The sequence below is a fragment of the Anabrus simplex genome, chromosome 4 (assembly GCF_040414725.1).
Source record: "Anabrus simplex isolate iqAnaSimp1 chromosome 4, ASM4041472v1, whole genome shotgun sequence".
In the NCBI taxonomy this organism is placed as follows: Eukaryota; Metazoa; Arthropoda; class Insecta; order Orthoptera; family Tettigoniidae; genus Anabrus; species Anabrus simplex.
The window spans coordinates 70496289-70511776 of record NC_090268.1 but is presented as its reverse complement, the minus strand read 5'-3'; the positions used below and the strand labels follow the sequence as shown (position 1 = coordinate 70511776).

The window sequence follows — 15488 nt, the reverse complement described above, 5'->3', positions numbered from 1 at the left end:
AGCAGCTCCACAGCAACCCTACAGGTCACTGATATACGGTAGGCCCCTCTATATTTTTTCGACATCCCATTGTCTACTAGCGCTGCGATGCTGTCCCGCAGTACACGTGCATCAGTGGATATCGCTGGTTATATATAGCCTATGGTCTGCTTGAGTAACAGGTTTTCGTTCTTGCGTAAGGTATGTGAATGGTGACGCTAAAAGAGTACTGACTATTGCTAGCAAAATGGCGAGAGGATAATCAAAGCTCCGTTTAGAGAACCGGCAATAAACAGTCAAGCGATGACTCTGTTTGGCACTCAGCCAACTAAGGTTACAGCAATTTCTGTGGGGAACTAAATCTAAAAATCACTTTTTTGTCAGCATTATAAATGTAGAATCAAAGGAGTAGTGTAAAACCTCAGGAAAACCCTGGTTATAAAATCAGTCGCTTATTCAGCACTCATTTCATGGATTTGCTTAGACTATGTTCCTCATATGAACACACATGAAAGTAGCGAGAATGATTGCATGGCGCAAAAAAGGTGAGTATGATGACATAAAGGCTACGTTAAGGTTTTTCCACACAATGCTACCATATGTCAGCTGGCAAGGTCAATAGCTAGCGAAGCCAGCTGGGTCCGTTGAACATTCACGGCGTCCATATGGGAAAAGGCATTCAGTCGCAAAATGTATACCAACCAGCATCAGTTTATTTGCACAAAAGCCACAATGGTCGCCTAAGGGCAATCGGCAAATCCCACTATGTACTCTCCACGGAAAAGGCACTGCTTACTTTGAAAATTGAACAGAAGAAGAGATGGTTCTGATGATGATGCTTGTTGTTTAAAGGGTCCTAATATCTAGATCATCGGCCCCTATGATGATGATGATGATGATGATGATGATGATGATGCTTGTTATTTAAAGTGGCCTAACATCTAAGCTCATCGCCCCAAATGGTACGAGATGGAACGAAAGGACATGATATTTAAAATTTTAAAATATATTCACTGATTAGAACTTAAAACAAATCATGATAAACTATTATGATATTAAAATAATCAGTGGATCTAATTCGTAATGCCTTATTTTCTGATAAAATTATAGAAAATGTAGATTAAGTACTATGATATATATCATTCAAATGAGAAGTTAAAATAACACATTAAAATTCACACACACAAACTAGAGTCAATGGAATAAAAGAGGAGTTAACAAAAAATAAACACTGATATAAAATACACTTTATATACGTCAAAGAAGACCACTATTCCTCATAAAACGGATGACAAGGTCTGCTTATTGCTCGTCATCTCGTAGGATGAGGGATATGACACTAGGGAGTTTTAGACTACGGCGCATATCGGCCAGGTCCACGCACTCCGTAAGGATGTGTACCACGGTAAGCAGATAAAGGAGAAGAATGATTAATAGGATACATTTTGATATTTCCGGGACTTGATCAGTTAGTTTTTAAGGGAACTGCATCGTGTAAGAACCGTAATGGTACAACAAAACAAAGATGAGAAACTGATCACAATGGATGTATGATGCAGAAGTTACGTAGAAATCAAAAGGTTAACTCAGGACAGGGTGGCATGGAGATCTGCATCAAACCAGTGTATAGACGAAAACTCAAATAAGAACTACTACAACTACATGTCATCATACTGTTCTTTTGGTTAGAATCGCATAGCTGTGAGCTTGTGTAGAGAAAGAGTAGGGTCCAGTCTCACCGTCGGCAGCCCTGAAGATGGTTTTCCGTGCTTTTCCATTTTCACAGCAAGAAAGTTCTGGGGCTGTACCTTATTTAAGGTCACGGCGGCCACTCCCTTCCTTCCTTTCCCCACCCTTCCGTCGTCGAAAACTTTCAATGTGTTAATGATGATGTTTGTTGTTGAAAAGGGCCTAACATCTAGGTCATCGGCCCCTAATGGTAAGAGGTACAACGAAATGAAACGATAATTAAAACTTCAAAATGTATCCACTGACTAAAATATAAAACGAATAATGAAAAAATGGCGACGAATCCAATACAATCGGTGGGTCCAATTTACAATACCTTCTTTTCTGAAATGATGCTTGTTATAAAAAGGGATCCAAAATCCAGGTCACCGGCCCCTCATAATAGCACTAATCACTGGTAAAGAAGAACCGTGGTGTTCCTCCTACAGTGGTACTAATCACAGATAACGTAGGCTCATGGTGTTCCTCGCATGGTGGTTTTAATCACAGTTAATGCAGACCCATGGTATGTCACATATAATGACACCACTCGCAAACAACGCAGATCTATGGTGCTCCTCACATAGTGGTCTAATCACGGGTTCCGGTATTCCCGTGATGTTCCTCACTTAGTGGAACAAATCACAGGCCGCGAATACTATTGGTGCCGATCACCTGGTGGTACTAATTATAGGCAATGAAAATCCTAGGCGTATCACACAATATGGTACCGCCCACAGGCAACACAGACCCACGGTGTTCCTCATGTAATGGCACTACCCTCAGGTAACGCAGACCTATGGTGTTCCTCACATAGTAGTACTAATCACGGGCAACTGCCAAACCCGTGGTGTTGCTCACATAGGCGTTCTACTCCTAGGTAACATAAATCCATGCTGTTCCTCGCATGATAGTACTGATCCTCATGCAATGGTACTAATCACAAGTAGTCTCATGGTTTTAATTTTATCATCCCTTGGTCGCCCATTTTAGTCGCCTCTTAGTACAGAAAGGTGATACCGTGGGTGTATTCTTCGTCTGCGTTCCCCACCCACAGGGGGTCTTCGATGTGTTAATGAGCCGTTAAACTACTAACAAAAAACACAGTTCTTTCCTTTTTGCTCCCTGAAATGAGTCCTGAATGGAATGTACCTGAAGTTATTGTGGAAAGTTAGTGTGGGTATCCAAACCGCTGTAATGGACTGTAAATAAATTGATTACATTTTTTATCATCACACCAACATTTCATAACTGTTATTCCGTACTGTCAGTAATATTTATTTAAGAAAATGACGAAACCCTACCGTGCGTGTGGCTGAAGTTACTCTCCAGGTCCAGTTTGTCGTCCTTGTCGTGGAGCTTGTCGTGCCGGGGCGAGGAGCCGCCTTTCATGGACCGGAAGTACTGGCTCCAACGCGTCCGGCCAGCGTCCTTCTTCAGCCGCTTCTCCTTAGCTCTTCTGAAACAAGGAGACACACTGTAACATGCAACCCTGTCCTCTCAAAATGACACCAATTTTAGCGTTATTTTCTCCCACCTACTTATTGTATTTATCGACTGATTCACAGCTGAAGATACCAACGGAACCACACATCAAGGAGCTTGAAATACGATAAGGTCAATTGAAGACCACACGGGATAAATCCAATTTTACCGAAAATGAGTTATGAGCATCTCTGTATAGTACACTGGGCATGCTTTAGAAGGAATAAAGTTAACTGGAAGAAGTGGGTTTAGTCACAGAGATACTGTAGTGGGAAGATACGGAATGCACGGAAAGAACGAGCCAATTCTTGCTCACACGGGGTTGAAACACTTGCACGGAGTGACACTTGCACGGAGTGACACTTGGACGGAGCCCTTCACTCTATCTAACAGAACTTGTTGAGTTAGAAGTAGGATGGTGACATTTGCATGGAGTGACACTTGCACGAAAAGACATTTGCACGGAGCTCTTCACTCTATCTAGCAGAAATTGTTGAGTTAGAAGTACGATGGTGACATTTGCACGGAGTGACACTTGCACGGAGAGACATTTGCACGGAAAGACATTTGCATGGAGTGACACTTGCACGAAAAGACATTTGCACGGAGCTCCTCACTCTATCTAACAGAACTTGTTGAGTTAGAAGTAGGATGGTGACATTTGCATGGAGTGACACTTGCACGAAAAGACATTTGCACGGAGCTCTTCACTCTATCTAGCAGAAATTGTTGAGTTAGAAGTACGATGGTGACATTTGCACGGAGTGACACTTGCACTGAGCCTCGATTTTCATATACTCAGGTATTAAAAGACACGAACAGTACTTCTCATAGCCTCGATTAAAGACCTGGCCTACCTCCTCGTGTAAATTGTTGAAATCATACTCTCTGTTCTCCTCGCTCTGTTTTTGTTACACTTTTTCTCACTTCATCCCACTTCATTCCGCTTCATCCGGATTGTAAACATGACTTGTCTCACCTCGCCTAATTACTTTTTCTTGTTATTCTTCCTTTACAGCCGTGCTGAGTGGCTCAGACGATTAAGACGCTGGCTTTCTGAGTCCAAGTTGGCAGTTTCGATTCTGGCTCAGTCTGGTGGTATTTGAAGGTGCGCAAAAACGTCAGCGCCGTGTCGGTAGATTTAACGGCATGTAATAGAACTCCTATGGTACAAAATATCGTCACCACGGCATCCTCGAAAACCGTGAAAGTAGTTAGTGGGACGTAAATTATTATTATTATTATTATTATTATTATTATTATTATTATTATTATTATTGTACCAGGTGGTACACCTCCACGCCGCTAATTCAAACTTTGCGCCAGTTGAAACTCCTCTACTGGAGGAAGCCTGAACTTTATCTACAGTGTTAATTCTCAAGTCTCTCAGAAGATGTCCCTACTTGTAAATTTTGAAGTTTCTGAACTGGGTCGTTTTCGATGTATATTTGTTTTGCCTGTAGTAAGAAGATGGCACTAGATGGTACTACTGAAGGACTACAATTATGCACCCTAGTGCGAAGTGAACGAACTGTGTTTTTGGAGAAATTTTGGGTTCATAAGTTTGTTCTTTGTTAAATTTCTTTCAGTCATTGTTTAAGTTGGCAATATTAACCCTTTCTTTCCCCCTGTTTTGAATTTGACCAATAAGGAATGTCTGTAATTAATTTTCCACCAATAAGGTGTTTCTTCTTCATCTAGTGTAGTAGTTTTTGCCATTATCCAATAAAATGCTTGTGGGCGGGTGTTATCATTCACGAAACGCCTTGAACTTTCCACAAGGGTATATAAACTGCTGATTTTCGGGTCTCCGGGCCACTTCAGTAACATCTATCATTGTGTAAATTATGTAGCAGGGGGCGGGAAGCGCCTCTTTCTTCGGGCAGCAGTTCAACCACCAGGTAATGGCCTTTTAATAACTTCTTTTCTTGCTAGCTCAGCAGTTTAACTCTCGGGGCAGGTCCGAAGCCTTTTACCATGTAACTTTCCTTTAAAATGTAAAGACACTTGGTATCTATTCTATCTTTTTAAACTACAAATTGGGATAGAGAGTGCTTAACCCTCTCGAGCTCCCACTCATATTGCTTTGAGGTGAACTTATTTTCACAACCGTTTCTTCCCTTCTAATGTAATGTAAATCGTTTTCTTATATAAGTCACCTCTTTAGTATGGGATTAGCCCTTGCATTTGTGGCCTAGTGCCAAATAGGTTTTTAAATAAAGTATATTAGGAGTGCAGTTTCGCCTCCTCTCAAGTTGGTATTTTGGAGGGCACGTATTGGTCCTGTTTCTTCACTGAATAGGCCTCAGTAGGTTGGGTATTTTTACCCCTGTGTTATTTGTGTTTGGAGGTCAACTTGAAAGTGGAGTTTGGTGTGGCCTTTGATAGGCTTGAACTTAAGAGCGGGTCGCTCTTTCTTAAAATTTGTTTCTGCGTGCCTCGAGGAGGCTTTACTGTGTAATTGGGAGCAAGAGCTCCTGGGCATGATTGGGGTCTTCTGCCCCTTTGTTGAATCTTCTGTATCGTAAGGTTGGGCTTATAGCTCAAGAATTGTGTGTCTGGCTCTCGGAGCCCAAATCCTGTAACACTGTAATTGTACACTCTCGATTTGTTGTTTAGCTACTGAGTACCTGTTATATTTGTTATTTTTTGCTCTTGAAAAGAAAATATAACCTTGTTAAATTAACTTTAATTTCGTATTTTGAGACCTGTTCACCCCAGCACCTCCTTTCACCTCTGCACATCCACAAAACTCCGTAACAATTATTATTATTATTATTATTATCCTTTACATTTACTTTTCTTGAAATCTACGTGGTAATGAGTCAGTTGATATTTATTGTTATAGTCCACAATGAACTGATGTCCGTTGTAAATCAATAAAGGCTTCTCCTTGGTGGTCTTGGAGAACTCCATAGGTGTAGAACAATATTATCACCAGTTCAACCCGGAACACTAGTTGTCACCAGGTATCAACTGTAGCAATGAAATCTAAAGGCTTCTGTCTATCTATCTATCTATCTATCTATCTATCTATCTATCTATCTATCTATCTATCTATCTATCTATCTATCTATCTATCCATCTATATATTTATCTATCGCGTGAATATTTCCCTCCCCTGTTTCTGCTTTCCAACTCTCCTTGGGTCTCCGTGCAAGTGTCATTGTTAGACATACCAATGCTTAGTAATATCAACACATTCCATCACTGTGCAAGTATCTCTCGGTGCAAGTGTCACAACTTTGCTCACACTGCTACGTAGTGTTGGTCGACCCGGAAGTGGCTCATCATCAAGAGCTTTCTGTCCACCCCGAAAGTGTTTGAACAATCGTAAATATATTTTCTGCTTACGGCGTATATTCCGTAAGTTATGTCCATCACCGCTAGTGGGGAAATATTGTTCGTTCATCATGGTAATGAATAGGACTTGGAAGTTGAAGATCTATAAATTGCCTTAAAAGACCTGTAGAAAGACCTAAAAATATTAAAAAGTGGACCTAAAATCTGGCAAAAAAAGTAGGACGTAAAAATGCGTTCAAAATTAATTCATAATTTGATGATCAAGAGAAGAATATTGTAGAAACGATCGCTTGAAGAACGAAGGAAAGATAAATTATGAAGGAGACTGAAGTTGGGGAGGGGGCTGGGGTGTAGGTGTTGAATGCCCACGTCTCGAATGCCCCAATATCGCTGAGCCGGAAGGAAATAAAATGTGGTGGCGTAGGCCTACATGTCCTTAACTCTCAAAATTTATCAACAATATTATTAAACAGATTGATTATTGTTATTAGCTGAGGTGTGCTCTGGCACTTCTGATGCCATTCATATCCACCAGATGACATTATTGCCACAATTACAAAAAAATCGTAAACCCGTGAACAGCGGGTACTCAAAAGTTAGTCTAATTTAATTACAGTATTAGCACAACTTTTGTCAAATGCATGCAAAATCCAGGACTAAGTCTATATTTCAGAAACACATACAGCTCACTGAAGTTAATTCACCTATGGGTTAGTTATTTTCTAGGAACTTGGGTATGGCTGATATAGTCTTATTGAAATGAAGACATCTGGATGATGAAATTTGTTGACGATGATGCTTGTTGTTTAAAGGGGCCTAACATCGAGGTCATCGGCCTCTCATGGTACGAAATGAAATAAGAATAAGTTCAAATTCATCCGCTGACCAAAATAAAATAAAAATGTCATGAAGAATGCAAGTATTGCACTTCGTACAGGGAACGCAGACCAATGGTGTTTCTCACACAATGGCGCCACTCATAGCCAACGCAAACCGATAACGTTCCTCACCTAGGTGTACTAACCACAGGGACTCGCACTATCCCGTGGTGTTCCTCACATAGTGGGTACTAATCGCAGGCAACGCAGACCTACGGTGCCGCTCATACAGCGGTACAACTCACAGGCTATGCCCAGACCCGCGGTGTTGCTCACATGATTACGACGCACGGGTACTGGAAACCCCCAGGCCAGCCTCTTTACTGCTACTAATCACAAACCTATTTCGTACCTTATTTAGTGGTACTACTCGCAAGTACAGGCAACCCATGGTGTTCCCCGCATAATGGTACGAATCAAAAGTAGTTTCATGGTTCTAATTCAATCATCCTTTGATCGCCCCTTTTAGTCGACTCTCACGACAGGCAGGGTATACCATGGCTGTATTATTCGTCTGCGTCCTCCACCCACAGGGGTTAAAGACAGAGAAAAAGGAAGAAAGAAGGGATCCGTCACTTCGAAAGATGAAGTAACGGACGAAGAAAGGCAAGTGCCACGAAGGGCGTGAAATGAAAGACTCCCTAGGCCTCGAATGCTCTAATACCGTCGGGGTCGGAAAAGAACAAGAGTTGACCAAGGGAGATCGGACAGGATAGACGAAAGTGAGGAGCCTGGCACAAGTAGGTGGAAGCAATGCCAAGACTCAGCTAAGGGCTCCGTGGTCGCCAATCCACACTCCAAAGTTTAAATCCCCTTGGGACCCTTTTAGTCGTCTCTTACGACAGGCAGGGGATACCACGGGTGCATTCTACATGTGCGTCCCCCACCCGCAGGGGGTGATGAAATTTGTTGGATGGAAATCCACATTCACACACTATTATGTTGGGCCGAGAAATTCACGCCAAGCATAATATCACAATTTAAATATCCTCCATATTACCTTGATATATCACTATGCAATCATTCCTTCCTTTCCAGGCTGAAAATAAAGCTGAATGGATGGTGACCTAAATCCGTTGCACCTATTCCAAACAATGTGACACGACGAATTGAAAACCGTACCAGAAGCTGCTTTCTTGGGCTACATACAAAACCTTGCAGCATGGTAGCAGCAAGATACTGATTACGCAATGCCGAGCGAGTTGGCCGTGCGGTTAGAGTTGCGTAGCTGTGAGCTTACATTCGGGAGATACTGGGTTCGAATTCCACCGTCGACAGCCCTGAATATGGTTTTATGTTTTTCCCATTTTAACACCAATCAAATATTAGCGATGCACCTAATTAAGGATACGGCCACGGCAACTACCTTTCCAATCCTAGCCCGCCAACTTCCTTCCGTCGGCGGTAACCTTCGATATGTTAGTGTGACATTAAACCGATTGATGATTGATGATTGTTGTTTAAAGGGGCCTAACATCTAGGTCATCGGCCCCTAATGGTACGAAATGAGACTAAATGGAATGACATATTAAAAGTCTAAAATTCTCCACTGACCAGAATTCAAAAGCGTGAGAACGAAGAATGAATGGATGGACATGAATTTAAAACAATCAGTGGATGCGACCCGCAAGGTCTCACATTCACATAAACTGACGTGACAAAATAGTATTACTGACCAAGGGACTGCTGCTAGAACATAATACTGAATCGAGGATGCTTGCAGTCTGAAGGGGGTCCAAAATCCAAGTTAACGGACCCTCATAATGGTACTTATCGCTAGGAAAGTAGAACCATGGTATTTGTCATGTTGCGGTACTAATCAAAAGTAGCAGAGACTCGCGGTATTCCACACTTAATGGTACTACTCACAGGTTATGAAATTCGCCATGTAATACAGACCTATGGTTTTTCTCACATTACGGCGCCATTTACAGCCAACGCAACCCTATGGTGTTCATCACATAAGAGTACTAACCACATGGACCTTCCCCTATCCCGTGGTGTTCCTCATATAGTGGGTACTAATCATAGGCAAGGCGGAACCATGGTAGCTATCATCCCATGGTCCTGCTCATATGGTGGTACTAATCACAGGTACTGCAAAAGCCGACCGCGCGGTGCTCCTGTGTGCTACTAATCACAAACCTATTTCGTACCTAATATAGTGGTACTACGCGCAAGTAAAAGCAACCCTTGGTGTTCTCCGCGTGGTGGTACTAATCACAAGTAGTTTCATGGTTCTAATACAATCATACCTTGGTCGCCCCTTTTAGTCGCCTCTCACGACAGGCAGGGGATACCGTGGGTGTATTATTCGTCTGCCTCCCCCACCCACAGGGGGTGTGTGTTTGGTCCGCGAGAGGTATTTTATTTCCCTCAAGTCCGCCGGCAAGCCGGTTAGGACCCCCCTATCCGCCACCTGGGACGCGCCACGTGGGAGTATCACCTCTCCCCCTGCTACGCCTGCGTAGCAGGTTCGTGGTGACATTAAACCAATAGAAAAAATTAAGCATAAATAAATAAATAAATAAATAAATAAATAAATAAATAAATAAATAAATAAATAAATAATGTTTACGGAATGAACTACTCTACTTTTGAAGGAACGAAGGACGATTAAATGGAAAGTTGAAAATTTTATTTCATGCACAGATCGTACGACAGATGCCGTAAATACTGCCATGTGCTGAACATCCTTTTATCGGCATTCGGTTTTAGGAGAATCCAGAGTGGTTGGAAAGGGTTTCTAAAAGTGACAGCTAATCTACAGTTAATCTAATTACTCTCTTCCCACAGAGCTCTCTAAAATATCAGCCGACAGCGAAAGGATTCGATCCTTCAGTCATAAGCCAAAGGGACAACGCCTATCTAATTAACTATGCAGCCATCAGGTAATTACATTTATGGACGTCAATGTCGACACTAAGTTGATATAAACTATTAAATATAATGCACACACCCGTGAGGCTGGCAACCGCTAGATTCTAAGAAACCAATAATGTATTATGATGTTTTGGGGTGTCAAGGGATAGGACTTAAATATCAGCTCTAAACCTCCTGTGGTTGGGGGCGGTACAATAACACCCACGGTATCCCCTGCCTGTCGCAGGTAGCGACTAAAAGCCTCGGGGCTCTCAACTTGGGAGCGTGGGTTGCCGACCATGGGATTCTCAGCTGAGTCCTGACATTGCTTTCACTTGCTTGTGCCAGGTTCCTCACTTTCATCTATCCTATCTTTTCCGAGCATTCGAGGCCTAGGGAATCTTTCATTTTTGTGGCCTTTGTCTTTCTTTGGCTGATGTCTTTATTTTTTGAAGTGTCGGGTCCCTTCCGTGTTTTCTCTCTGATTAGTGTTATGTAGAGGATTTTTGCTTAGTTGTAGTTCCTCTTAAAACAATAATCACCACCACTGCGAGCACCTCTCAGCACGTACCTTCCTCCTTATATTCGAGAGACAATGTGATCCTCAGTTACCATATTTTTGTGTTACTGTGGTGTCTATAACTGGATGCGGAAGGAATCTAGCTCTAAGGCATGGGAAGGAGCTCATTTAGGCTTTCAGAGATAATATGATATTATCATTAAGGTACATCTAAGAGTTACTTTGAAGAAATAGTAGGAAAATACCATATGAGATCCAGGATATGAACCTAGTACCCTACGAACTTAGTTACCTAGTTCAATGTTCTTAGGTCTGCTTCAGAACAAAAACCAAAGGAAGACATTGCCTCATCACTTTTTTTACATCATGTCTTTGTTACTTTGTTGAGAATTAATAATAATAATAATAATAGTCAGGATTCAACTACGTTGTGCTAACATTTTGATTTGAAACCGTTTATGCCAGATAGGAATCTATATCGAAGTTCCATCTTATTCCGCCAGATGGAACAAACAACCTGGAACTCTGATCGACAACCTGTAGCTGAATTTTCATTAATATTGTCAGAAAATCACTCGTTATATTTTTCGGCTACATGGCTAATTGGTTAGCGTGCTGGACTTTGGTCACAGGGGTTCCGGGTTCGATTCCCGGGAATTTTAACCATTATTGGTTAATTTAGCTGACACGGGGGCTGGGTGTATGTGTCGTCTTCATCATCATTTCATCCTCATCACGAAGCGCACGTCGCCTACGGGAGTCAAATCGAAAGACCTGCATCTGGCGAGCCGAACTTGTCCTCTGACACTCCCGGCACTAAAAGCCATACGCCATTTCTATACTAGTTATATTACCCAGAGATCTTTTATATGCCGATATGGTACAACATGGTGTGGTGAACGGACTTTTTCCGACCTTCAGAAATCCGACTACCTTTGTCAGGTTTGAACTTTTGGAATCCAGAAACCTGCACTCTATCACTAACCTACATAGCTTTATAGCCGTCGCATCCTCTATTTGGGTACGATCCCACTCGATCAAGATTGATATCGAGAATTAGCTTTCGTTCTTTATATTTCTTTTAGAATTAGCTTTACGTCACACCGACACAGATAGGTCATACGCCGACGATGGGATAATAATTTCGTGTGGCTATTTCTAGCCGAGTGCAGCCCTTGTAAGGCAGACCCTCCGATGAGGGTGGGCGGCATCTGCCGTGTGTAGGTAACTGCGTGTTATTGTGGTGGAGGATAGTGTTATGTGTAGTGTGTGAGTTGCAGGAATGTTGGGGACAGCACAATCACTCAGTCCCCGGACCATTGGAATTAACCAATGAAGGTTAAAATCCCCGACGCGGCCGGGAATCGAACCCGCGACCCTCTGAACGGAAGGCCAGTACGCTGACTATTCAGCCAACGAGTCGGACGATGATGGGATAGGAAAGGGTGAAGGGTGGGAAAGAAGTGACCTTGGACTTATTTACAGTATAACCCCAGCATGCCTGGTGTGAAAATGGGAAACCACGGAAAACTATCTTGAGGGCTGCCGACATTGGGGTTCGAACCTACTATCTCCCTTATGCAAGCTCACAGCTGCGCGATCCTAACCTCACGGTCATTTGCTCGCTAGAATTAGCTTTCTAAAGCCACGATGCCCAAACGGATACTTAGAACTCCCCATCTCCTACGCTGGATGGAACCTAAGGAATCTCTACCTCCTGGGCACAAAGAGAACCGGATGACTTGGAAATCTCTTAACAGATTAAGGAGACAGTCTGGAGATAAAAATTGATATTTTGACTGAAACTGAAAGGATTGGGTTTCTTCTTTCTTGTCATGGTGTCATTCCATGAATTCAAACAATTTACCACTTTCATAATGCTTTGTTTGATAGTTTGCAGACAGCAGAATTGGGCGCATGGCATCTGCTTTTCTTTCACTTTCCCACCAATTATAATTTTACATATTATTCCCATTTTTCTCCCACAATATTCTGCCAAAAGTAACAAAATTTGTATGGTTTATGTACCACAGCTATTTTAGGGAAGTTGTTTATGGAATTTTTAATTGTAGAATTTTTTCAAGTAGGAGGGATTTTTAAATACAAAATTTTAGAATATAAAAATTACACAAACTTAGTACAATATATCTCCCTATACAAATTGTTTACAGAAAAATCAATGCACAGTGCTTTTTAAACAAGTATTACCTACCCATTTTCATTAACATCTAAATTAAATTTCATGAAAATTATAGAATTAAAAATTTCACAAAATATTTTCAATTTAAAAAACAATGGATGGTATATGAAATACATTTTTATGATATCCCTACTTTTATTTAGGCGACATTCACCCCACAAAGTTTCCTGAAAATCCATGCATTAGGTGAGAATATCTGTTTATCTCCAGACTATCTCCGTAAGAACGGAAATATGGCAACGCTAGAGCGAATTTAAAGAAGCGGAACTTCCATACAGGTAGCCTTTGTGACTGTGCAAACTCCAAACTGCTGAATAGCTTCGGTATTGTAGCTCCTATACCATTAGATGTACAATGGACAACTTACTATCTGTCGAGTTTTCCCCCTGGAGGCTGTCTGGATCATCGAAAAGCACCACCGAAATTTATGTGGTTTTAGAGAAACTGCAAAAACAGGTGGTAGCGCCATAGGGAGTCCAAGGAAGCACGATGAGGAGTGAGGTATTTTACCATTGCCTTCCTCACTGGGCCAGGAGGTGCTGCTAATGGACCACGACGAGCCCTACGAGAGTCACTTTTCATAACATCCATACACCTAGTCGTTCTCTGAATGTCTTTACTCAGCACCAAACATACCTCAGCAGCCTTAATAGTGCCACAACTGAAGAGTGTCTGTTCACAATGTGCAATTTCCACCTTAAGAATGTTGTGGGAAAAGCACAAGAATCATAAAATAAAAGACACCTGGAACGAGTTTGGTTCAGTTTTTAAAGAATTATATCTTCCTGGTCTCATGGCAATCGATAATATTCAACTACTGTAATGCACGTGGAAGTGGAAACGGCATCTTTGGAATAGACATTCCTCAATTATAAGCGAGACGGAAACTTCAGTTCTAGCTACGTTTTTATCTGGCCTGTGGTAAGAGGCACGTAAGAAAAACCTGTAGCCATCTACAAACTGTGACCTAGTACCAGCTAACCATAATGCAATTACGGTTGCTAAATTCCGTCCAGGAATCATCTGACACCATAGCTTTATATGTGCAGCATAAAGTCTAAAGTTATTAATAAACAAAGTTGTTCAACGTCCGTCCGTTCTTAAAAGACGTCCACTCGTTCACCAGATCTCACCCCACTCGGTTTTTTCTTTTGGGGTCATGTGAAAAGCCTTGTGTATGAGACACCTGTCGAGACTTAAGAGGATTTCTTGGCAAGAATTCTCCTGCCCGCGACGCTATTCAAACTTCACCGGAATGTTCGAACGTGTACGACAGAACTCTGATGATGATGATGATGCTTGTTCTTTAAAGGGGCCTAACATCGAGGTCATTGGCCCCTAATGCTACGAAATGAAATGACAACAAAAAGTTCAAAAATCCACTGACCAAAATAAAATAAAAAAATCATGAAAAATTAATGGATGGACATGAACCCAAAGAAAAACAAACAAAGAAGAAACAAACAAACAAAAACAGTGGATCCAACTCAAAAAAGGTCATAAATAACACTATTACTGACCAAGGGACCACTTATAAAGCACAGCCCTGAATCGAGGGTGCTTGATGTCTAAAGGGGTCCAAAAACCAGATCTAAGGCCCCTCAGAATGTTACATGTCGCGAGTAAAGTAGAACCATGGTATTTGTCAAGTTGGGGGTACTAATCAAAAATAGCGAAGACTCACGGTGTCCCACACAAGATGGTACTACTCACAAGTATTGTACTTCGTACAGGTAACACAAACCTATGGTGTTTCTTACACAATGGCGCCGCTCATAGGCAACACAAACCGATGAGGTTCCTCACCTAGGTGTACTAACCACAGGGACTCGCACTATCCCGTGGTGTTCCTCACATAGTGGGTACTAATCACAGGCAACGCAGACCCACGGTGTCGCTCATATAGTGGTACAACTCACAGGCAACGCCCAGACCCGCGGTGTTGCTCACATGGGTACGATGCACGGGTACTGAAAACCCACAGGAGAACCCCCTCTTGGTGCTACTAATCATAAACCTATTTCGTACCTAACAGAGTGGTACTACTCGCAAGTACAGGCAACCCATGGTGTTCCCCGCATGATGGTACGAATCAAAAGTAGTTTCATGGTCCTAATTCAATCATCCCTTGGTCGCACCTTTTAGTCGCCTCTTACGACCCGCAGGGGATACTGCGGGTGTATTCTACATGTGCGTCCCCCACCCGGAGGGGGTAGTGTGATGATGATGATGCTTGTTGTTTTAAGGGGCCTAACATCGAAGGTCATCGGCCCCTAATGGTACAAAATGAAAGAACAAAAATTACAAAGGCATCCACTGACCAAAATAAAAATAAAAAAATGTCATGAAGAATGAATGGATGGACAGGAACCCAACAAAACACAAAACAAACAAACAAAAACAAAAACTAGTGGATCGGATTCAATAGAGAACGATAATAACATTATTACCGACCAAGGAACCACTTATAAAGAACAAAGATGCTTGGTGTCTAAAGGGGGTGCAAAATCCACGTCTAAGGCCCCACAGAATG

The 15488-nt window shown here is 42.0% G+C and overlaps 1 protein-coding gene across 1 annotated transcript in view; it reads right to left on the bottom strand.

Moving 5' to 3' along the window:
- The window catches only part of Lim3 (Lim3 homeobox protein), a 554170-nt gene that overhangs the window by 76609 nt on the left and 462073 nt on the right, over positions 1-15488 (bottom strand). The window contains exon 5 of the mRNA XM_068227353.1: positions 3012-3166. Coding sequence (XP_068083454.1) covers positions 3012-3166 — 155 coding nt within the window. The remainder of the gene's footprint in view (positions 1-3011; positions 3167-15488) is intronic.